General features: G+C 39.0%; 1 protein-coding gene across 1 annotated transcript in view; it reads left to right on the forward strand.

Annotated features, from left to right (window-relative positions):
* The window catches only part of igdcc4 (immunoglobulin superfamily, DCC subclass, member 4), a 48,118-nt gene extending 24,710 nt beyond the window's left edge, over positions 1–23,408 (forward strand). The window contains exons 3-20 of the mRNA XM_068322093.1: positions 379–520; positions 3,634–3,767; positions 6,786–6,920; positions 7,704–7,856; positions 8,284–8,694; positions 8,774–8,938; positions 9,527–9,664; positions 9,744–9,926; positions 10,317–10,529; positions 11,013–11,114; positions 11,219–11,405; positions 11,539–11,666; positions 12,544–12,714; positions 12,892–13,026; positions 14,797–14,899; positions 15,081–15,312; positions 15,419–15,547; positions 16,379–23,408. Coding sequence (XP_068178194.1) covers positions 379–520; positions 3,634–3,767; positions 6,786–6,920; positions 7,704–7,856; positions 8,284–8,694; positions 8,774–8,938; positions 9,527–9,664; positions 9,744–9,926; positions 10,317–10,529; positions 11,013–11,114; positions 11,219–11,405; positions 11,539–11,666; positions 12,544–12,714; positions 12,892–13,026; positions 14,797–14,899; positions 15,081–15,312; positions 15,419–15,547; positions 16,379–16,900 — 3,383 coding nt within the window. The 3' untranslated portion in view covers positions 16,901–23,408. The remainder of the gene's footprint in view (positions 1–378; positions 521–3,633; positions 3,768–6,785; positions 6,921–7,703; positions 7,857–8,283; positions 8,695–8,773; positions 8,939–9,526; positions 9,665–9,743; positions 9,927–10,316; positions 10,530–11,012; positions 11,115–11,218; positions 11,406–11,538; positions 11,667–12,543; positions 12,715–12,891; positions 13,027–14,796; positions 14,900–15,080; positions 15,313–15,418; positions 15,548–16,378) is intronic.
* The last annotated feature ends 1,142 nt before the right edge of the window (positions 23,409–24,550 follow it).

Raw genomic sequence — 24,550 nt, forward strand, 5'->3', positions numbered from 1 at the left:
CCTTCAGCTCATGTTTTGTGGGGTCTGACCTCTAATCTTGCTGTTTAACACTGTAATACCTCACAGATTCTCCATGGGGTTTCAGTCATTTGGTTTACCATTCAGTCGGATGGTAAACCAAATACAGTAACACCACTGGTCAGAAAACCAGCTGCCAGGTGTTCTTGCTCTGTGGGCAGTGAAACTTTTTGCACTGAGCTAGTTTGGTAGAAACAAAAATCAGCGTTTCCTTAAAGGATATCAGCTGATGGAAACATGAATTGCTCCAAAATCTCCTGGTGGACAGATACATTGATTTTGTACTTGATAAATAGATCATCTTTTCTTTTTTTTTGCTTTGATAATGGCTCGTAACCTCCATCACCCCTTTGTCCCCAGGTCTGTCTGAGTTCCATCAGCAGCCATCACCTCAGATCGTGCCTGTGGGCGGAGCTGCCCGCTTTGAGTGCCAGACCGAGGGAGCACCTACACCCATAATTACGTGGGAAAAGGATAAAGTGGCTGTCCCTGAAGAACCAAGGTGACCCTTCAGTGTATTGTTGTCATCTTTAATTGTTTTTCTTACATTTCTGTGTCTTTCTTCCTTGCCTTATATCTATGAATGGATGATGCAATAGCTCAGATTTGTGTGAGGATTTCAGTTACTAAAACTCACTTATATTTAATACTCTTTATTCATTATTGTTGATCTATATAACTATTTATAATATTAAATTCCTGTCCATTGCATCATGGATTACATTTAATAGTTAATAATTAAATAACAATTCGTGAAAACCTTCACCAAGGAAAAACACATATATGTACAATGTAGGAAGGAATTCCATGTAAATTCTGAGTGGTGAGGAGACCACTGTACTATAGAATTCAAGTTGGCTATTGCCCTCTATATCTGAAAATGTGAATTTGTATTCATAAACTTGCAAATGAGGAGAGGGACTGCTGAGGCAATTTAATTAAAGGTAAACTGAAATTCATATGTTGCTAAAATTCAGTTCAAGTACAAATAAAAATAATTTAATGTAGCACAAACCATATGTTGTGCTGCTGTTGGTTTGCAGATCTATCGGTAAAGCTCACATGCACACTGAGTCCCACAGGGGATTAGAAGCAGCAGCACTATCTTTACTAAAATGACCTTGCATATAATACTCATTTTATTTGGCTTGGCCTTGTATTCAATTACATATAAACATACTTCTTCTTCTCCTTTCGGCACTTCCCTTCAGGGGTCGCCACAGCGAATCAGTGTCCTCCATCTAACCCTGTCTTCTGCATCTTCTTCTCTCACACCAACTACCTTCATGTCCTCTTTCACTACATCCATAAACCTCCTCTTTGGTCTTCCTCTAGGCCTCCTGCCTGGCAGTTCAAAACTCAGCATCCTTCTACCAATATATTCACTATCTCTCCTCTGGACATGTCCAAACCATCTCAGTCTGGCCTCTCTGACTTTATCTCCAGAACCTCTAACATGTGCTGTCCCTCTGATGTACTCATTCCTGATCCTATCCTTCCTGGTCACTCCCAGAGAGAACCTCAGCATCTTCATCTCTGCTACCTCCAGCTTTGTCTCCTGTCTTTTCCTCAGTGACACTTGGTTTTAACATATCTAACTGTGTTCCCTGAGTGTAGACCTGTTTGTGGTCTTATAAAAAGAAAGACCTTTCAGACATGGACTATTTTCACTCTCTGTCAGTTGTCTCTCATAAATAGACTAATTTTCTGGGGCACTTAGTGATATTGACATTTCTCTGTGGCTTTGCTGGCCCTGGCGCCTTAGATTTTTTTCCCCCGACCTTATTGACTAAGTGCTAATAGCTGCTGTAGCCCAGCAAGACTCACAAACAGCTCGTTGCTCATACAGTGGGGCAAAAAGTATTGGGCAACCTAAAAAATTTCCAAGTTCAACCATTTAAAAAGATGGAGATTTGTAATTTTAATCGTCGGTATACATCAAGCGAGAGAGAGAGAGAATATTTTTAAAAAATCCAGGAAATCATATTCTATCATTTTTAAACATTTTATTTGTGAAAATGGGTGGCCCATAAGTATTTGGCAGCTAGAAAACGAACAAGACCAGACCAAGCCATGACCAAGACCAGAGAGCTTCCCAAAGACACCAGAGATAAAATTGTACAACTGCACAAAGTTGGGATGAGTTGAGCTGCAATTGGTAAACAACTTTGTGAGAAAAGATCAACAGTTGGAAAATTATTAGAAAATGGAAGAAGTATAACATCACAGACAACCTCCCTAGAAGTGGAGCTCCAAGCAAGATCTCACCTCATGGGGTTCGAACTGGGTCCTGGACTTCCTGGCAGACAGATCACAGACAGATCAGGATAAACAACACCGTCTCCTCCCCCATCACCCTCAGCACCGGCTCCCCACAGGGCTGCGTGCTCAGCCCCCTCCTGTTCACTCTACTGACATATGACTGCTCAGCGAAACACCCGATGTGTCACACAGTAGAGTTACAGACGACACAGTCGTGGTGGGACGCATCCAGAACAACGATGAGTCCAGATACAGAGGAGGTGGAGCACCTGGTGCACTGGTGCAGACACAACAACCTCTGCATCAGCGTGGGAAGGCTAAGGAGATGGTGGTGGACTTCAGGAGGAAAAGACACCCCCCCCCCACCCCTGCACATCGAAGGAGCAGCTGTGGAGGTGGTCTCCAGCTACAGGTCCTTGGGGGTTCATCTCACCTGGAGCTGTAACACCTCCTACCTGCTCAGGACGGCCCACCATCCTCAGGAAGCTGAGGTGTGCTGGACTGGGGGGCCCTGTCCTGAAGGCCTACTACAGGGGTGCGGTGGAGAGCATCCTCACCATCAACATCACCGTGTGACATAGCATGAGCACCCACACACCTTAAGCTGTTACTCTGTATATAACATTACTATTCAAACACTGTATATATTTTACATACTCAACTTTTTTCTTTGTTTTTTCTTACCCAGCGGGTTAACTGGGACCTTCAGAGGGGTATTTTGTACGGTCCCAAGTGAAAACGTGTGTCAGCATGACAAATAAAGATTCTGATTCTGAATGTGTTTTCCTGGATTTTTTTTTTATTTTTAGTTTTTTTTTACATTCTGTCTCTAATGCTTGATGTGTAACTATGATGAAAATTACAAACCTCTCTTATCTTTTTAAATGGGTGAACTTACAATTTTTTTAGGTTGCCCAATACTTTCTGGCCCCTGTGTATGTTCTCATTGGTGGGATGTGGCCTCTCACAAAGATGATCTAAGGGACGGCCAACACAACCTTGTTTTCTTTCCCTTTGCTTTCTCCCTGTAGACTTCCTATCTACTGGCTCCTCTGCTATATCCTTCTTTTCATTGTGCTATCATTTACTTTACTGTCATTACCTATTTTTTTTGGTTCTCTGCCTTCCTGATTCCCTCCACGTCTCTCGGTTCCCCTCTACATTAGGCGTCTCTTCCATCCATCTGTACAGACTATTGTAGTGAGCACGCTATGATAACGCTAGCAAAAGGTGGTGAGGTTGTGACCTAAAGAGATAATAAATCACAAATTTGTTTTTGTCGCTGGCTCAGTTGCCATGTTTCACTTTCTGTCTCTTGGCACCCTGTCCTCTCATTTGGTCCTGTTGCAACAGGTTCATTTCCCTGCCTAATGGGGTGCTCCAGATTCTGGAGGTGACCAAGGAGGATGAGGGTGTATACCGCTGTGTCGCGTTCAACTCTGCTAGGAAGGACATCAGTCGTGAAGCCAAGCTCACTGTCACCACAGGTGAGGTCTTTGTAGTGCTAGATTAAGCAGATGGGCACTGCTCCAAGACTAAAGATTAAAAAATGAGATATGAGTTGAAGGAATTAATTATTTATATTTATTAGGTTCTCAAGTGCTAATAAAAGGGCACCCTCTCTTGTGTTTTAGTATTTTAACTGTGTCCTTTTTTTTGTAGCTGTATTGGTTGTAAAAATTCTAAAATTCTGTATATATTTTTAAATATCTATTTTTGAGTTAAAATTTGTTAAAGTTTTTCCCCCATAACGTGAAATTCTGTGTTTAGAAGAAGAAGAAAATTCCTTTATTAATCCCTCAGTAGATCTTTTGAAGAATATCTAGATATACAGTCCGCTGTCGTTCTTTTCGGTTAATGCGTTCCAGGAACCACACGCGATTGAGGAATCCGCAATCAAGATCGACTGGTTAAAGCACTTTTGTGTCTCACGAAAGTCTGAGACTGACGGAACAGAGCGCACGTCCCGGTTACCATCAGCCAGTAGAATTGTGGTACGATATCACATGACTGCGTACTAAAAATCCGTGATGAGGTGGATTCGCAATTGTTGATGCGCAAATGCCCAAGGGTGCACTGTACTCTGTCACTGTGTGTGAACAGTAAATCCCTTCATCTGTTCATTCATTTTCTAACTTGCTGCTTGCGCGGATCAGGGGGAGCTGGAGCCTAACCCAGCTGGCTTAGGGCGTGAGGCGGGGCAAACTCCGGCCACGACACCAGTACACCACGGAGCTCCGCATAGACACGCAAACACTCACACACACTCTCTTCTAAGGCCAATTTGGAACAGCCAATTCAAAAAAATTGAAGAAACACAAACACACACGATAGAATGCTCCATGATTGATTTTGTGAGCCAAACATCTCGTAAGTCATCCCCATTTGAATAAAATAATTTTAATCCATTCCAGTCTTGTAAAAAAAAACCCGCGCAAACCCTCTATATTATGAAAAGCATGCTTTGCCTGTGTATTATTGACTATGCATAATGTATGCAAACAATTATAAAGTATGAAAAGAAATGCAAAAGTCATGAGCACACATGCTGTGTTTTCACTTTGCAAAAGAGAACGAGATCCTGTCTCATTTGATGTTGTATCCATCCGCCCATGTGTTCTCAACTAATGTTGTATCCATCCGCCAACACAACAAAAATAAGTTGCAGTCTCAGCTGATTTTGTATCCATCCACTAATTTCCCGTCGTGTCCCGAAACATAGTTTGTATCTTAGATTTTGATCATATTGAACACAAATACGTACGGCTTGTGTCTCAAATGACTCATGTGGAGCAGCTCATACCTTGAGGGACTTATTTATATATGTTCCATGTCTTTCTGATTTGCCTATTAAAGACTTCAATGACCTTTCAATATAGATATCTATACTTCTCTCTCCATTTCTCATTGCAAATATATGCGAAGCACTTTAAGGGGGAATTGTGTGTTAGAAACAAATGCTTACATTGGATGTCCTTCAGACTTCATTTGCTGAGATTCATCAAAAAAGCTTTTATACAATCATTGAACTTTCTGTTCTATTTCATGTACACACTATACTACACTTATAAGCCAATACATCCATTTTGTGCAGGATTTATTGTATGTAGCAATCACTAAGCTGTCTCTGTAATTACGTGACATTGTGTCAGAAGGGTCACTTTTCAGGCTTTGTTCTGTATGTTATTTCAGTTTACCCTCACTAAAATTTTTAAACCACAAATGGGAAGAACATCATATACATCAACAGTCAAATATTGTAACACCCAGTCCCAGCTTTAACTGCTGGATGTGATCAAGTTTCTGTAATTTACCTTAGAAGATGTAGAACATATGAAACATTCTGCTCCTTACAATGTCCGTTTCAAGTTTCTTCCATGTTTTATCTTGGCACTACCTCTACATCCATGTCCTCATGAAGTTAGAACTACTGTGAAGAAGCACCCTGATGCATATCTCTCACAAAGGCAGTTTTGAAACTTAATGCATAAATAAGTATTTCTGTACGTAATCCCAATGAGTTATCCATAATGTGGTTATATGATGCCATTTTGTATGTAAGAGGAATAAATTTACCTACAGAATGCTGAGGCATGCACATGGAAAATAAGTCCTCTCAAAGCACTGTATGACCAATCTTCATCACTCCTCGCTCATTCCCACACAGCACTACAAGCACATGATTAGATTTTTACCATGCAAAGGGAAAATAATTCTTTTAGGATATTTGTGGCGTCATAGTACTTCCAACACACACTAGAGTGGAAGGCGTATACCTGTCTGTAAATGAAATGCTATCAGAGGGGAATCGATGGGGAAATATTTTATGTCAATATGAAAAGAAAAAGAAGCAAATGAATGAATGAATAATGAAGGAATACACTGTGGGCGGCAGCTTTCCATTCTGTTCAAGGGAAGTTGGACATTGTGGGACTGGATTTCCAACAATCAACAACACAACAAAACCAGTCAAACACGAGAGATCATTTATAATGAAACTTCTTCAGAATCCTGTTCTAGTCAGAAATGTCATGTCACTAATCTAAGTCCAAACACATACTTTGACCCAATTGTACTGACCCTTCTGAGGCTCAATGGGCTGTATGTGGGGGGGAAAAAACTTTCTTTATTGAATTTTGGAAGGCAAGATGCAATGTGTGACCGCTGTTTTAAGACTTATCTTATTGTTAAGCTCAGTTCAGCCTGAAATAATGTATTCATTTATTGATAATGCAAGTGAACTTAATTTTTGTTTATTTATAATGCAAATTTAGAGATGTTTGGATTTTTTCATGAAATTAAAATGTGAACTACATTGATTATTCTGGGGGGAAAAAAATAAAAAAAGCAGGCCAGTCTTACCCTTTGGACCTCAACAGGGTGAACTTACTGTCCAATAGGTGTCAACTTCGAAAGCAAATGTAAACCTTTCAATACCTTTATACTTGAAAATGTATGTAGTATTTGCTGGTCCTTAATACCAAAGTATGCATTTGTTGTTACAGGCTCTACTGAATCCCTTAACAAAGTGACAATTGTTGCACCACCTCAAAATGCCACAGTCATGTTAGGCCGTCCTGCTGTGATGGAGTGCATGGCACAAGGCCAGCCGAAGCCACTGGTGTCCTGGAGCAGACAAGGTAACACAGATACTCAAGTTCCAGAGTGCTTCTCCTCTTGTTTGTTCTTCTCTCTTTTCGCTTTATTTACATGTCATTCTTTCTATTAATGTCATACTTACAGAAAAAATGTTAACATTACACAATGAGACTTTCATACCAATAGTTTGTTTAAATCTAAGCATGAATGTAATGCTCGATAGAAATGATCACGACAAGCTGAATTTGTGTTTCCTGTCATAATTAACCACTATAAACATTTAGATATACAGACGATTGTATTGATAACTATATATTTTTACTGCTATCAAATATAACAGTTAGTGACCGTATTGTATTCACGGCATTTAACATATTATGAAATATGTGACTTTGTAGATGATGGTTTTCTTAATTGATTATCTTATTCAATACGAAGCTGTGGATATAAAGTATTAAATAAATATTAAAGATTAAAGACATGTTAATTGTGTGCTATTTTGTCTATTTCTTTTCTTTCTTTTTTTTACAAATTTTTTGTCACTTGTCCAAAGTCGTTCAGTTTAAAAAGTCACAGAGACACCTGCTGGTATTTTTTTGTAATTGCATATCCAACCCATCCATCTTCTAATCACCACTTTGTCGGCCGTAGCGGGTCACAGGGAGCTGGAGCCTATCCCAGCTGGCTTAGTGCGTGAGACAGACAACCATGCACCTGAAAGCCTAAAAACATATCTTTGCTTTTTTTTTTTGTTATTTCTGATCGACAATTTGTTTTTCCCCCTCATATGAATTGAGACTTGCTTTTCTTTGTCCTTTGATTAGATGGAAAACCTATTTCTACCGATGTTGTCATCCTCACCACAAACCTGGTCATCAAAGATACAAGGCGTCACCATTCTGGCATCTATGTCTGTCGGGCCAACAAGCCCAAGACTAGAGAATTCGTTATCGCCATTGCTGAGCTGGTTGTGCCTGGTAGGATATATGTCGTCTCTCTCTCTCTATAATGGAATGCATAATTCTTTTGACAACTACGAACTACAAGCTCATGTGTTAGTGTAATATGTGGTGAGCAGCTTTAGCTAGCGCTCCCAATCAATTTTGATTTGATAAACTGATTTTTCATTAATGAAATAGTCTTTTAGGTTACACAGATAAAATATTGATGTGTGCGCTCCGAAGGTTTGGTCATTTACCTGGCGAAAGGTTTTTTTATTATAGCAGTGTAGGATTAATCTTTAGATCTCATTGCTTCCACTCAGTAATAATTTTTGACCAAATCTGTTTTCATCTGCCTTTGAAAAAAATAAGGTGTAATACAAAATCTGACATTTAAATTGTATTATGTCTCCAGAAAATTACTTTTTTTTTTTTCTTTTTTTTTGTTTCCTACTTCCAACAGCTCCCCCTGTGATTCTCCAGCCTCCTGAGACAGTGTCTCTTTCCCGGGGAAACACAGCCAGGTTTGTGTGCAACAGTTCTGGCGAGCCTCCTCCGCTCTTGCACTGGCTTAAGAACGGCCAACCCATTAAGTCATTCAGACGGGTGAAGAGCCAAAGCCCTGGAGTCCTGCTCATCAATCAGCTGGCAATGGAGGATGCAGGCTACTACCAGTGTATAGCAGATAATGGGCTGGGCACAGCCTGTGCCACAGCTAAGCTGACAGTTATTGTACGGGAAGGTCTGCCCAGCCCTCCTCGACACCTGTCTGCCATTCCCTACTCCAGCACAACTGCCTTGCTAACCTGGGAGAAGCCGGAATACAACTCAGACCAAATCATTGGTTACTCTGTGCACTGCCATCGCGCAGCAGGTGTGTCTCTGTGCATACGCTTTTTTTTTTCTCCTAAAAAAACACATTTTCATTTTTAAATTCCGCATCTTTCTTCCAGGATCCGATAATGTGGAGTACCAGTTCGCAATGAACAATGACACCACAGAGTATCATTTCAAAGATCTCCTCCCTCATACTGCGTACACATTCTTTGTTGTGGCTTACTCTCCCATGGGTGCTAGTCGGCCGTCTCTGCCAGTTACTGTCGAGATGTTGGAGGACGGTGAGTAATACAACTTTTGCTCAGGTACAATAAGGCCAGCCTTCAATGCCTGCTCTGTCATAAAGTAGTTGCTATGTTGCCAAACAAGTAACTCCTGCTGGATATTAAAAGGCTCATAAGTAATATACAATCATTCATTTCTTAGAAAACACTGCCTGCGTGGGTTCTCTCCGGGTTCTCCGGCTTCCTCCCACCTACAAAAACATACACGTTAGGTGGATTGAACACTGCAAATTGCCTGTAGGTGTGTGTGTGTTTGCGTGCGTGTGTGTGTGTGTGTGCGTATGTGAGCGGATGTCATCCATGTGACATGAGAATGAAGGGTTTTCTCATTTTTCCATTTCACTCTTGACCTCTTTGTCATGTCTCTATAGATTTGTCTTGTATTGCTTGAATTATAGCCACTGTAGAATGATTATGCACAGAATGAATGCAGAAGACAGGTGTAAGGCAAGGTCTGTGTCCTCATTCCTTTTTAATGAAGAGCATAAATTGGCTTAAAGTGATCATGTAGCAGTAATATACCGCACTTTCGGATTTTCCTTAAGTTGTCCCGTAGTTCAATATGTCCTTTATTCCTTCTTGCAGTGCCAAGTGCACCTCCTCAGCTGTCTATAGCCAGCACCTCCCCCACAGACATCAGGCTTATGTGGCATCCATTGTCCTCACAGCACAGTCGAGGAGCTGTTACCCGATACCTCATTGAATATAGTATTCTGGATCAGAGTGAGTGATCAGTGTATATTCTACTTGTTGAGCTGAAGATCCAGGGAGTTACTAATGTGTGTATTCCATATTCCCACAGATGACAGTGTTTTCTCAGTTGAACTTGGGGGCAATGAGACTCAATTCACACTGAGAGAGTTGCAGCCCAACCAAATGTACCGGATGCGGATAGCAGCTGGAACGGTCGTTGGTTTTGGAACTCCCTCTGAGTGGGCCCAGCATCAAACTCTGGCACATTACAACCACAGTGACCACAGCATGGGTAAGGGACAACACCAAAACTGTCTGTCTTTCCAGGTTTTTTTGGGTATTTTTGTTCAGACAAACACGTTCTGAGTGGGTGTTGGATTCTTGCAAGGTTCTCCCTAGTGTGTGATATTTATGGGCTATATCTTAAGGCGCAGTCAAGGTGAAGAGACTGCTCAGTTTAGCTAGCTTAGAGTTCTTCAAATATCTCCTCTTTTTGCTCATGATTCTTTTATCACTGTGTGATCTTCAGCATTCCCCCTGAGTGTTTTGTCTCTGAGTGTTGAGCAATTGGCAAGACAGTCAGTATCTCTATATCCGAGGCCGTGGTTGTTTGCCAAAATGTAAGAGTTGTAGTGGGGTGGAATTCATGGTCATTTTCTTTTCTTTTTCTAAAATGTTTCAGTAATCTTTGCCCCGAACGAACTGAAAGTCAGAGCCCGTGTGAGCACACTCAATGTGACGTGGCATCCTTCACCCAATCACACATTGGTCTCCGGCTACAAGCTGTCTTGTAGCGAGGTGGAGACTGACGAATCTTCTAATGGAGAAAGGACGACACGGACCCACATGATCAGACTGCGTAAGAAGGCCAGGTATCAGTTGCTGACTGGATTGGGTAAGTCATTGACAGAGGTCAAATGAATCACACATTTCTTTAATCTTCCTTTGACTAAATATTAAACACAATTCCATCCTAGTTTTGTATAGAAAAATAAATATAAAGTGAGTCAGCTGTATACGCACATAAGTATATAGTTCTGGAAAGTTTTGGTTTTTTTTCAGTTTGGACTATCTGAGTCACTGCTTTATGGGTGTCCTTGTGAGCCATACTGTTGTGCTCTCATTCCCATACTGCTGTCACAAGCAATCTCAGGTTTACCTAAGGATGAATTGTGAAATTGCCGTCTCAAGTATTTGCAAGAAAGTTGGCATTTGTGTGTTGAGCATGCAGATAGGATATTTGGAGATACATGGCACTGCTTGAATTAATTTAACTCATTACCGAAATCTGACGTCAATACTTTATTATCTTGTTATAGTAAGATGCTGGTAATGCGGGGTTGGTAATGTTTTATGTATTTATTTTCTAATCTTTCAGTTTCTAACAGACAGTATGAGGTAAGGGTTTGGGCATTCAACAAGCAGAGCGACGGAGCTGCTGCTGTGTGGAAGGGAAGAACGGAGAAAGCATATGGCAGGAGTAAGTTCATATATAAAGGAGACCCTGTATTTTTCTGATTATAATAGCAAATTATATTCAATTTTTTCAAAGAATCATACCGAAATATGTTTATGTGTGTTCAGCACTGTCACCACCCATGCGCCCTCCTCCATTACCCCCAAGTAGCATCCAAGCCACGGCTAACAGCTCCACCTCCATCTGGCTGCGTTGGGAGAAACCCAGATTCAGCAATGTACGAATCATCAACTATACGATTCGCTGCAGCCCGGCTGGGACCACCAATGCATCCTTAGTCTCCTATTACACTAGGTCAGGAAACTAGCGCTTGAAATGTAATCGTGTCTAAAATGCTTGGGAAATTTCTCACCTTAAAGTACTAACACAATGTTGTAGCCCCTGGTTAACATTTAAAAACTCAGGTTCTTGTGCTTGTGTGTTACAGCGCTGCTCAGGAGATTCTCCTGGGGACATTGAAGCCCTTCACTCGCTATGAGCTGGCGGTGCAGTCTAATGGTGTAGATGTGGTGGGACCCTTCAGTGGTACAGTGGAGGAGTCCACTCTGTCTGACCGTGAGTGTAGTCTACGACCCTGTGACTGTAGTCAATCCTGTTTTATGTTTAGGTTTGAAAATCAATAATCTAATTATCTGAGGGCTCCTTATTTGTGGATGTAGGTTTCTTTTTCCAACCACTTAATACCGATGACTGAAATTGCAATTCTAGTAGTGTCCTTGGGTGAGACACTCTTCCCTAACCTCGAAGAACTACAATATGCCAAAAAAAAAAAAGAAGTGTAGTTGCACTAGGCAGCCTCAGTACGAGGGGGATCCTGTTTCTGTATGAGGAGGAAGAGTCACTCAACTTTATTTGTTTGAATATAGATGGAAAGATAAGAACCCAAATGATAAGTTATGATCTTTCAATTTCATTTAGCTCACTAAACAGTCATGACACGTAACATTTTGCCTTGTCTATGCTCAGATTCTGTTGGACTTGATATTGCCGTGTTTTTATTCTGGTAGCATGCTAAGCTTGGCTGCAGCTCCTTTTATGTATGCATGTATAGGTGTTCTTGAGCGTGCCTGCAAGGGAGTGTGTGTTGAAACGTGTGTGGATCGTTGGATCATAGGATCATTGGATCCTATGGTCATTGGATCATAGGATTGTGGGCCAGTTTTAATGACATTATGAGCACCAGTAGCCCCATCACACTCTATCACTACCTGAGCTCCACCCAATTCGCCCATTTCCCTGCTTATCCCCTCTCAGCATCAACACAGGGACGCAGATGTTCTTCACACTGAATGTCAGACCCCCCCTCCCCCCACCACACACACACACACACACACACACACACACACACACACACACGATAATTTCCATTTTGCAGCTGTGAAGCCTAATTTTTGCCCTCTAATTATTGACCCAATCTTCCTCTCTCCTTCAGGGCCCTCCACACCTCCAGAAGAGCTCCATCTGAGCGCTCTGGACTCATCCTCTGTGTTTGTCAGCTGGCGCCCTCCGCTGGAGCCTAATGGTATCATCATCAGCTACAACATCCTGTACAGTGGCAACCTCAGCCAGCCGGAGCATTTATGGGAAAACCTCTCACAAGATGGTGAGTATCGGCTGTCATGGCCCCCTCTTTTAACTGCAAGCATTTGATTAATGAGTTTTTAAATTTTATGGATACTTGGTTAAATTTGTCTTTATCAGATTGTGTGATAAATGTAATTAAAATGGTTCTTGTCAAACATTTCATTAGTCTCTCCCGCTGTTTCTGTGTTGCTTTTAGGTAGCATTACCAGTGTGGAGGTCCAGGGTTTGTCCAGTGGCGGCCGTTACTTTTTTAAGCTGGGGGCTTCCACTGATGTGGGACCAGGACCGTATTCATCAGTAAAGGATGTTCACATCCCCCTTCAAAAGTATGGTGAGTTCATGACGACACTAAAAATAAGAATAAATACAAAATGTTCGTCGTAGGCAAAAAAACCCGGATTAAATCAATCAAAGATAATTTAATTAATAATTAATAATTGCAAGGAAGTACAAATTAGGAAAATTAGTGTGCAATTAATTTTCAGCCTTGTGCTTCACGTAAACAGTAAAAAGAAGTTATCCTGAATTATTGTATTATTTAGAGTTAACATTTCTTTTGGGAGACGACGAAACAGAGCTAACAATGTTGAAAATCAATCAACATTCACCATGAACTGACGACAGAGAGACCATTGCTGAACTGAATCTTCAGTTTGTTGGCCGAAGTTATTTCTGTGGTCAAAGGTGAGATACTAAAAAAATGACAACAACGAGAGTCAAGAGGACACGTGACGTTGCACTCTATCAGAGAGGTTACGGCAAGGTCAGGTTTCATGGAATCACCACAAAATTAGAAATAAAAAAAAAATTCAGACTGTCATCAATAAACATATAGAATCACGTACATTGACTCGACATGCTTCTCAACTTTTCAATCATACTCAGATTATGTAATTCCAAGGCTAGTCTGGGACCACAGTACGCTGAACCAATGAAAGATTATGGATATTCATTCAAAATGAGTTCAAGGCTTTGAATTCTGGTATTTATATTTCAACACTAACTTTTCAGTTGTGATCAAATTTTACAACAGTGAATCCAGATAGAAATCCAGATACTTTATCATGTTTATAGTTACTACACAATCTGGCTTAAGAGAGCAATTTTTTCCCTGCCAGCTGGGAAAGAATGACACTGCTGGACACTTTTTGCTTCTCCTATTCGATGCATTACCAGGATAATAAAAAAGTGTGGGTATCAAAGGGCCAGCCTCATCAGTGACCCCCAGGGGAGAGCTTTGAATTACTGTTCTTTGTGCTCAGCAGATTGCTATGGAAAGCACTTTCTTTACTCTTATGTTACTGTGTTTAAGCATGCAGTCTCATTAGACACTTCATAGTTTCATTAGTCAGCATTTTACTTTTGGTTATAATTATTAAATCTCCTATTTTGTCTTCAAACAGAAAGCCGTGAATACAGAGCTGTTACGTACCCTGTGATCTGAAGTATTATCCAGTTTACTAATCCTTATCCCAGTAATATCTACAAAAACATCCCCACCAGTAATTAAAACAGTCACCAAAGTTGAAATATTTTATTTCTCTCTCAAGCTAAGAATATTTATTTTTTCATGTGTCATCTAAAAAAAAGTAGTTCTTATTTTCATTGTGCTATTTCCCCATTCATGCAATTAAATCTGTATTTTGTGGGACTTATTTGCCAAGTAGATCATATATTTGGGTTGTCTGAACATTAATCAAACCTTTAATAAAAAGGTAGAGTGACAGGTTTATTTTGTACACACAGGGTAAAATAGTGGTGCCAGTTGCAGTGTGAATGGAATTGATGTGGTTGGTGGGTGGGTGAAAGCTTCTGCCATCTGTTTCCTCTCCTCACTCTGTCCAGACTGCCAAGATGCCCAGCATAAATGAATATCAATGAAGTCCTACTCTCCACTGTTGGACGGTGTCTCATATTTCTTCACTGCTATTACTTTGTCTTGCATTAGAACATTGATTAATTTGATAATATTTCATACCAGACATGTTCAATTTATACAATAAATATAATACGTATAATGTATTTAGGCCATTTTATGTTATCTTATGTGTGATTCATCTTTTTTTGTCTAATTTCACATTTTGTCTGATGCTTTTAACAGAGCTGGACATACATGCAGTGACTGGCATCATAGTCGGTGTGTGTCTGGGACTAATATGCATCCTTCTATGTATGTGTTTAAGCTTTCGTAGTGGCAAATTCAGGTAAGATACTGCTAGACTTGTAGCACTCACACAGCAAATATGCCATTTTATTTACTGTTCTCACTTGGAACAACTAATGTCACAGATGAAACACCAGAAAAAACATCAGATTAACTGTATTAGCATTGATTCTTCTATGCTGTCCAACTCTAATATCGTCTCTCATCTCTGCTTCAAATAGTGAGGTGTCTGGGGGCCTTGACTCCACAACTGGGACTCCTCACTACAGAAGAGGGGGCAGTCCAGTTCCCTCTAATGTGCCAGAAAGCAGCGATAGCCATGAGCTGGAAACACTGATGCCCCCAAGTAACCAAGAGTTGGGTCAGCCACTAGAAGAGGCCTCAGAGGAGCAGAGCTTGATAGCAACCGCTAATCAAGGGGAAGTGGGGGATGCTCCTGCAGCTGAATCCAAGGTCAAAACATTACCAGATGGGCTGTGGCTACTCTGATATATTTACTCTATTACAGAGGGATAATAGTAGTAATTTTGGTGCATCCACTGTGTTGTTATTCTTTCAGGCTGCTTGGAATGGTTCAGTGAGCCATAACTGGGCCAACAGAATCACTAGATACAGAGACACCATAACAGAAGACTGCCCATCACTCATTAGTGGATCTCTCAACATACTTTTAACTGATAACGGCACGGTAAATACACAAATTGATTTAATGTTCTCTTTTCATCAAATTCGACCTACAGATCCTTGATTTCAGAACTAGTTCATCAAAAGCAGGCATCTCATCTCTGGTTTGTCAAAGTAGATTTTGCTTAAAAATTATTAAAACCACCAGTGACATCATAAACTTAAGTCCCATTGAGTCCATGTTTTAATTCCAGGCCTGTTGTGTCTTCAGTTCACCCTGATGTTGTGTTTCAATATGATGAAGATGTAATTTGTTAATGGTTTTGGTCATGATATGTTCATTTGTGTCACCCTGTGGGATTTTAATATGTTGGTTGAACCTTGCATGGAAGATGACCTTTAACAGCTCGCTGTTGTTTCCTAGTCACACATCTAAATGGGTTTACAAACTGTGTTTATTATTGGCCTCACAAGAAAAAAAAGGCTTCACATAGTAGAACAGATGGATTTCACTTAGCAATAAGGACATAGTCATCTCCATTTATTTAATAATAAGCTCTTTGTTGCAGTAACAACTGTGGGCAGAAAGCTAGTTTGTTGGAAGTTCAATAATTGAATATTATTTTACAGTAGACATAAAATGCTGCACAATTCAATCGCTTTTCTAATGTTGATTGTAGAAAGGAGAAAAATTCTTTGGTGTAATTTTACCCCTGCTATTCAAAGTTATTCAACAGTTCACCACTGTTGACGTCAATTTTCACCATGCTTTGTTAACTTATTGGTTTGCTAACATTGACCGTGCTCTAACTTAACAATTGTTGAAAACTGGAGTTATCTCCGCAGATAAACTCCTAGAACACAAAAACTAACAAGAGAAACATTTTTCCTGCAGGATTCAGGAGATCATCTGTGCAGTAATCGTGTCGAGGCAGATGTCATTGTTCACTCAGAGCTGTCAGACTTGGAGAGGGAGAAAGTGGAGAAGTGCAGTGAAAAGGAGACTGATTCTAACACCACCAGAGGACCCTCATTATTAGAGGAGATATATTCTCCTTTGAGCCAGCCAAGCCCACCAGGAGAGGAGGACACACTTGAAAAACTGTCTTTGGTCCAGAGCCCATTGAGTCTTCCCTCTATAAAATTGGTGACCAATCACAATGGGGAGTTAGACAACATGGAAGACAAGCCAAACTCAAACTCGGAGGCAAAGCAGGACACAGGACTTACCAATGGCTTCCACTCCCCAAAGGCTGTGCATTCTGTGGTGAGGTCACAGCATATAGAAAATGGGGACTCCAGACATTGCCCTACAGCACCAGGGAAGGCCATGTCTGTTGTGCTGTCCCCTGCCCCTTTTGTTAGCTCTAGCCTCGTCCACTCTACCTCTGCAGCACACAGCTATCTATGCCCATAGCCTTTGCATGCACGGCATCAATTCTGTCAGATACACACACACACACACACACACATACACAAAGACATCAGACATCACTTTCTTTCCTTTACATACCCATGAAGAATTCATAAAGTTTATTTTATGCACTTCATTATTGGATTTATTTCTCATCTTTCCTCAGATTTTATGTGTACTTTGAATCCATCGATTCATTCTTGTGTACGTACACAATATATATATACAGTATATTTTTTAATGTCATGGTAAATGGGTATGCATTCTCTTGAATTGCATCTACATTTTCGTCTGGGTTTTCCTTCTTGTCCCAATAGGAAAGAAAAGAACAATTTAAATTAACCAAACAGACAGAAGTTGATTGAAGGAGGCTGTTCTCACCAAGTCATGCATTGGCTCTGTTCCAGCCATGACCAGCGGAATCCTGGGATAATCTGTGCACGAGATAGGCTGGATATCATCATGTTTGGGAAGATCTGAAGTGCCGCTCAGTACTTTTCTCTGGGCTTTCGATTGGACTCGTTTAAGTGGCACTGAGGAATAAGCCTTAATGAGTATCTGCACACTCTGAGAGTGCAGAACACCTGTGTAAATCTCCAGCCTTCTGCTGTCTCAGGGTTCACACACACACACACACACGTTCACAACTACACACACGCATACACTTTGAAAAATACGCAGCTAAACTATAGCAGATTCTGTGGTATTTTGCAGTCACCTGTAAACACATATTTATGCAGACACGTTTCCTGATTGTGGTGTTGAGGTCTCAGGTGCCTAGTTATTATAGGTACATTTATAATCTCTGTATATTTCTATGGATGATTATATTCAGCATGGATATATATAAAAAAAAACATGTCAACATGATGGAAAACACTTCAAATTTTAAACAATGTGGAATATGCATATTTGGTACACATGAAATATTCTTTTTATATCCATAAAGACGTGGCGTGATTTGATGAACCAGGGATACTCAGTTGAAAAGAAAAAAAAAGTGTTTTTGCTATATTTCAGGCAGTATAAGTCATTTTGGAAAGAAAGTATTTGCATGTTCATGTCCGTTTAATATGTTGGTGGGGAACTTGAGAAAATGTTATATAACAACCCATCTGTAGATCAGTCGTCTCGTTTGTACCAATGTGATATTGTGCCATAAGTTGTCTTTTAAACTCAGTACAAGAATTTTGGACAAAAAGCTTGCCATATTTTTAATTACTGTATAGCAAAAATTTAATGACTCTCCTGTCTGATTCCAATTTGAGAAAAAAATAATCTGCAATGCTCTACTCTTCTACAAAAATAAGCTGATTTGAAAGTTGCATTTATCAGACAGGAGAAGAGTCCCTCTCTTTTTTTTTACATTGGCTTTTAACTGTTCAGCATATTCCTTTAGATCATAATTGACTGAAATGTGAAGCTGAGTGAGCCACTGTTGGTTATTACAGTGTGAAAGGGGAAGTGGTGCACACCTTCTCCTTATCAACAACACTACCTCACCTTTTTCAGGATGATTTCCAATGTGGATTTTATTACTTTTGTGTAACTGGCACCTTTTTAATATCCCTTTTAACTTGTCTTATTTTTCGGCCTTTGGTATGTGCAGAAATAATCACCTGACACTGACTGTATTATCATTAACCATCTCAAAGAAATCTGTCTTGCTTTACTCCATTACAGATTCAACACAATTTTCTTGGAAAAACAAAAAAACAAAAAAAACTGTCACAACTGTGTTACTACTTACAGAAAATGTTAAGTGTGACCAAACAGTTCCAACAAGCTATAGTTTTTAATTATGTTACAATCAAACATCTCTAATTTTCTACAATAGCTCCTATAATGGAACACTTGTGCTACCTGCAGTCAGTTAATGGGACCTTCCTCCTTTTCACAGACCACAGGTTAAACTACAATGACCAAGCAATCCAACAAATATTCTGACATACCCACAAAATGTAATACAAATGTCATAGTATTTTTTGCATAATTAGTAAAAATATTGAAAATGACATTTTGTAACTTTATGTCAAGTTATTTTAAAAAGAAATAATTTGCGTGCAATGCTTCTAACCCAGGTGCATCCTTCTTCCACTTTTTGTGTAATCCTACTGTCAAACAAACTAAATAATTGACATGAGGTGAAAAGATGGAAGGGGCAAAGATATTTATCTTAATCATTCTGAGTGATGCTTATTATACAGTTCTGAAACAGGAGTGTATGTTATCACTGCATTTTTATATTACTCGTTTGAAGTTACTTGGCAAGGTTCTGTGAGCAGAAATATCTGCATTGCCTCTTCAATAACAAACTACAGAGAAATGTTCTGGAAACAATTCTAACTGGTTGTTGTTAATGCAAAATGGACAGTTATTAAGTTAGATGTTTCCATTATGTGCTGCACATTGACAAGTATGTCTCATTTGACATGTAAAATTACTCTGCTGGCATTGTTTTTGCCATATCTTAAATCCTATATGATTGGGATGATGACTGATCATGAAAATAATAGTCAACTTCAAAGATGGATATCATTGCGTGAGTCCTGTTTGCACAAGGCGGCTAATTTTTTTATTTTCCCTGTCAAATGTGTTGAAGTCACACCAGCTCCACTCTCATCAGCAAATAAAAGAGTCATTTTTTTACATGTTACAAACAGAATTGTAATTTTATAAAAATGTATATAATTTTTTTTTAAATTGGGGGGGGGGGTTCTTCTGCAACAAGATACAGTACATGGTTAGTTCATAAGAAAGAAATATTTTTACTTTGCCTTATCTGTATTTAACATGATAATTTTGTTTTCACCGCAATAGCGGTTACACAGAGACGTTTTGTAGTAAACTTGAGTCAGATATGAGGAGGCATTGGGATTAAAAGAATTGGCTTTGCCACTTAAAGAGTGACATTTTATTACCTGTCAGATACAGAAGCAGTCATAAAAACATTCTCATTAGATTGAGGTAATCTTCTAGCACTTGCTATATTGTGCTATTGGAGCAACAAAAAACTGAATGGTAGATAATGAACAATTCAACAGGAAACTTCCCGACAGCAGGATGTCTCATCCATCACTCAAATCATCAATGGAAAGCGTCTGTGGTGTTTTGTTTGTGACTACTTGTTAGATCAGAGTTTGTGATGTCAAAACCAGGTTTTTACTTGTTAAAAGTGAAAATATTTAAGTTACAACTAAAATAATTGTAATACTGTACGTCATAATTTTTTTTTGTGAGCTATGCAGCCACCCTTTGGAATGACGATCATATGTCCCTGGTAACGTAACTGCCAAAACGTACGTGTTGTGTGTCCAGATGGAAGCCATTTATTCTCAAAAGCATTCCAGTTTGACATACTGTACCTCTCTCAGTCTAGCTCTGCCACCGTTACCTTATGAAGAGATGTGTTCATGACCTAAACTTCTCTGAGAGGTTCCATCCATATGTTTACCTCAGGTCTATCTTTCCAATCTAGCAGTTTTTCAGATCATCAAGTATAATCTTTGTGTTTGATGTTCATAGACACAGATATACAGCTTATTTTTTTATGACTTTCTTTCATACATACATCACTTTGCATTCACTGAATGAAATACAGTCCTCGACTCACGGAATCTGAGGGTCACTTCTCATCTTATGTTTTATTAAGAAAGCCTGTGTCCAAGAATTCTATTCACATGTTATATGTTTTGGGTCAGATAATCACTGCTTTTGATTAATTCATGAGATGTTTATGTGAGTGAATGAAACAACCTTGATGTTCCGCATTGCTAGGAGGCACTGGGATAAATACTGCGAGATGACAACCACACTGCAAAAAGCAACAAAAAAACACACAAACAAACACAACATTTAATATTAGAAGAGAAAATGGCTTAATATTTGTGAACACGTGAACATATTCAGAATTGAAATAATCAGTCTAGATAATTACTGGTAAATTACTCCCAAAATAAGACACTTCATATCATGTGTCCAGATGCATGAACATGAATCTTGTCAGCAATTTACAGTGCACAAGCTGCAGTTTGAGATTAGACTCCACCTTGGTAAAATTTGGACACCAAAAGCATTTTTGGTTTTAAACAAATAAATTATAATACATGTAATTTACTTAAATACTACTAATGGTGTTAAATTCTTCAATTATGTGATCTATAATATTCTGTTCTGTTTTTTCATTTTTTTAACGGTATGTTTCACCAGTGATCGTGATTCACTTAGGCTGAAGCGAAAGGTTATTTTTGCAACATCCTGACAGCAGTTATAAATAATTATATTCCATATTCGGTCAAGTACATTTTGTGGTCACAGATACCCTGGACAGTATTTTCTTTTCCTTGATCTACCCATCAGAAAATATTCTCTGTGAAGCACTGTTCAGATTTTAAGCCAACTGTGATATAATATTAGGTTTTGCACCCCTTGATGGAAATTACAGGAGCTCATTCTTTGACATATCTTTATAACTATGACTTTAACCAAAACAACTGAAATCTTGTGCCAATGTAACCCAACCTATTGATTATGTGTCTTCATATTACGCTGATTACCACCACACTGCATTGTCTGCTCACTGCATCATTTACAGTCACTGAAGTCTTAATTGAAGAGTTTACAAAACATCTTTTAAATCCAATCATAATCATTGGGATAGTTCTTGTAGTAAGTGTTCTCTATCTGCAACCACTCATCTGTTAATCTGAGAGATTTTAGATTAACCGTTCAGAAATGGTCTCTCATCTAAACCTTACTTAACCTTTGACCATGCAATCTATTTTAAAACATTTGTGGCATTGCAGTATTTTTTATGGTTTGTTTTTTTTGTTTGTTTTTTGGTTATGCAACTTATTGCACATTTAAATTCTGTGTCTTTTTCTTCCCCTTCATATATTTCATTTGAATCTTCAGTTTTCTTTTATTGTAAGATTTGATGCAGTAGTGGATTTTAATGGTGTGTGCAGTGGACACAGATGGTCTGACATGACAATTAGCTTAAAACTGCCGCCTATGCTCTCCTTATAGGAGCTTTTTAACCCTGTAACCACAATTGGTCAAGCGCTTGTGTTTTTCCTTTTGGTTGTCTTTTTATGGGCGATCTTGTTTTCTTTTGATTATTTGTATTTGACTATTGCTTATGGTCTCATAATTATTTTGATAATTGTGTTTATTTCATCATCCTCCTTTGAAAGGATTTTATAAAACACTATACCTCATCTTGTTAACTTGTTGATTTGACTGATTTCGTTTTTGGTACTGCACATTTTGTAATGAGTTTGTGTGTGCGTGTGTGTGTGTGTGTGTGTGTATACAGTATATATATATATATATGTAAGTATATGTGTATATATATGTATGTATACTATATATACACACACTGTATAAAAATCTGTTCAGTCAAGTTTTTCACAGAAGGCAGCATCAACTATTTCATCATACTGTACCTCCGTATGAGTTTTTACTCACTGCAGTGACCTGGATGAAGACATTTATTTGTGAATGGGAAAACAAATGATGGGACACATCAGTGGAAATAATTGACTCTTTGATTGTTATTTTGCAAATGTAGAGTCAGCCAGGGTTTTACTAGTATCAAATAAACGATCGATCAACGTGTGCTCATGTTCCAAGCTAAAATTAATGGACAAAAAGAAAAAAAAATAATAATTGTGTGCTACTGCTTAAGAGTTCTGTCACTTCTCTGTAGATTAGCACATCTCATTACGGGCGACAGAAGTTTTAGGCAGGGAGAAGGTCTAAATGGATGTCCTCCCCCCCAAAAAAAAGTCATTTTTCTCGGTGCAGGCAGTCATTTTGAAATTTCAATTATCTCTGCTCTACTCAGGAGTCAAATCTCATGGCAGTACGTCTGACTCAGATACATTTTCTGTCAAACAAAACCTCATTTTGTCCTTTTGCAAAGTAGCTGAAAAAAAAAAATTGTATGCATACATTTTTTGTACAAATCACTGTATTTGTGTCCCTCTGGTTTTCTTCTGTCCTTTCTGGTGCTTTCTGGTGAGCTGCTCTGTCCAGTGATGTCCCATTGTTGCGCTTTTTCCAGAATGTGTAAGCACGGATTCAGACTCTGTGGTTCTGTCATACTAGCAATTCCTCGCAACGACTTAGATACCTTTTTTTAATCATTGTGATTTAACAAAATCCTCATACATGTCAAAAGATGCTACTGTAGAAGCAAACTTTAGGAGCATTTAATAGACTAGCACTTTTTTGTGGGCCATTAATGACTTTCGACTGTCATCTTTACATTTCTAGAAGTGCAATTTTCTTAAAACTGTAAAAGAATAGATGGATTACTCACTGTTAGTCATGGTGTTCATGGCCATGATTTGTGATAGAAACATTGTTTAGAGGATTCATCACAGGATAGGTAGTACTTGTGGTCTGTAGAAATATCTCCACTGTGTTACCATACATATGTGAAAAACTCACAGCTTCTCTCAAGACGCCTGTGGAAACTTCTCTCCTGTAAATAAAAATCAAAGAAAGATCAGCAAGATGTGTGATTTTTATTTTTATTTTTAAATCCTGAACATAAAATATCAAACTATTTCAGTGTTAACTATTTTTTAGTTCATACTTTTTTTAACAGCTGATTCAGTTTAGATCTGGGTTGTTTTTTTTTCCTAGCTTTTAAAATTTGTCAAAGCTGGGATTCTTGGGTCTCCTCTTACCATAACCTATGCCCCAATCATTTTAACCATACTGGAAAAAATACTGTAAAAAATGCACACATGTTAACATTTAACATATGATATACATCTTTACAATTTACAATCACTAACAAGCGGGAACCCGTGGAAATTCCACAATAAAACAATAATATCAGACTTCATACCAAACATATGAAAACAAATGTATTGGTATTATAAACCAAGTGCACCCATCAGAGTTCTCCCACCAGCAGGGCGGGCATCCCGTCTTTGGCGTGGAACGTGAATGAATGAATGAGTGAATGTTGAATCATTTTGTTCTTCTCCACACCACAAGGGGGCAGTGTTATTCCACCCAATGATCATCATCAAGAAGCGCCATCACTCTGCATCTGTAGACTACTGCCTAGGTATTGAACATCTGACCAAAGCCTGCCTTTAATTGTGTCACTGATCCATGTCTGTTAATTTTATCTCAAATATTTTATGAATTTACATTTATTTCATTTGGTCATTAATTTTATGAATTATACTGATGCTTTTTCCAAAAACAGACGTGTGTGTGTGTGTTAAATTGCATGTAGTGTTAGGTGCCTCAATTCGTATGTGAGCACAGGTAAGACCGACTTACTGAAAAAAGACAGAAGATGATGGAGATAAAAAGGTTAGCTGAGGGCAAAGCGCTAAGACAGGAGGAGTGAGGTGACATCACATGACACAATCCCCTGCAGAATCAGATAAAAGCCCTCTCCGAGCAGAGGAGTCAGGCTTACTATCTTCAACCACTTATCACTGCTAATCAGAGAGCAAGGTTCTACTATAGAGGTTCAAGTGGACACAAATGCACAAATGGAGAAAAAACACACTCACATGCTCACAGGGAGCAGATAAATAAACATGCCTGAATGCATACTCATATTTACCATAGTAGCCCATGGGTCGTGTGTACACTCTTTTTTTGTCCTCCTGCAGCAGA

The sequence above is a fragment of the Antennarius striatus genome, chromosome 1 (genome assembly GCF_040054535.1).
Source record: "Antennarius striatus isolate MH-2024 chromosome 1, ASM4005453v1, whole genome shotgun sequence".
NCBI classification, from domain to species: Eukaryota; Metazoa; Chordata; class Actinopteri; order Lophiiformes; family Antennariidae; genus Antennarius; species Antennarius striatus.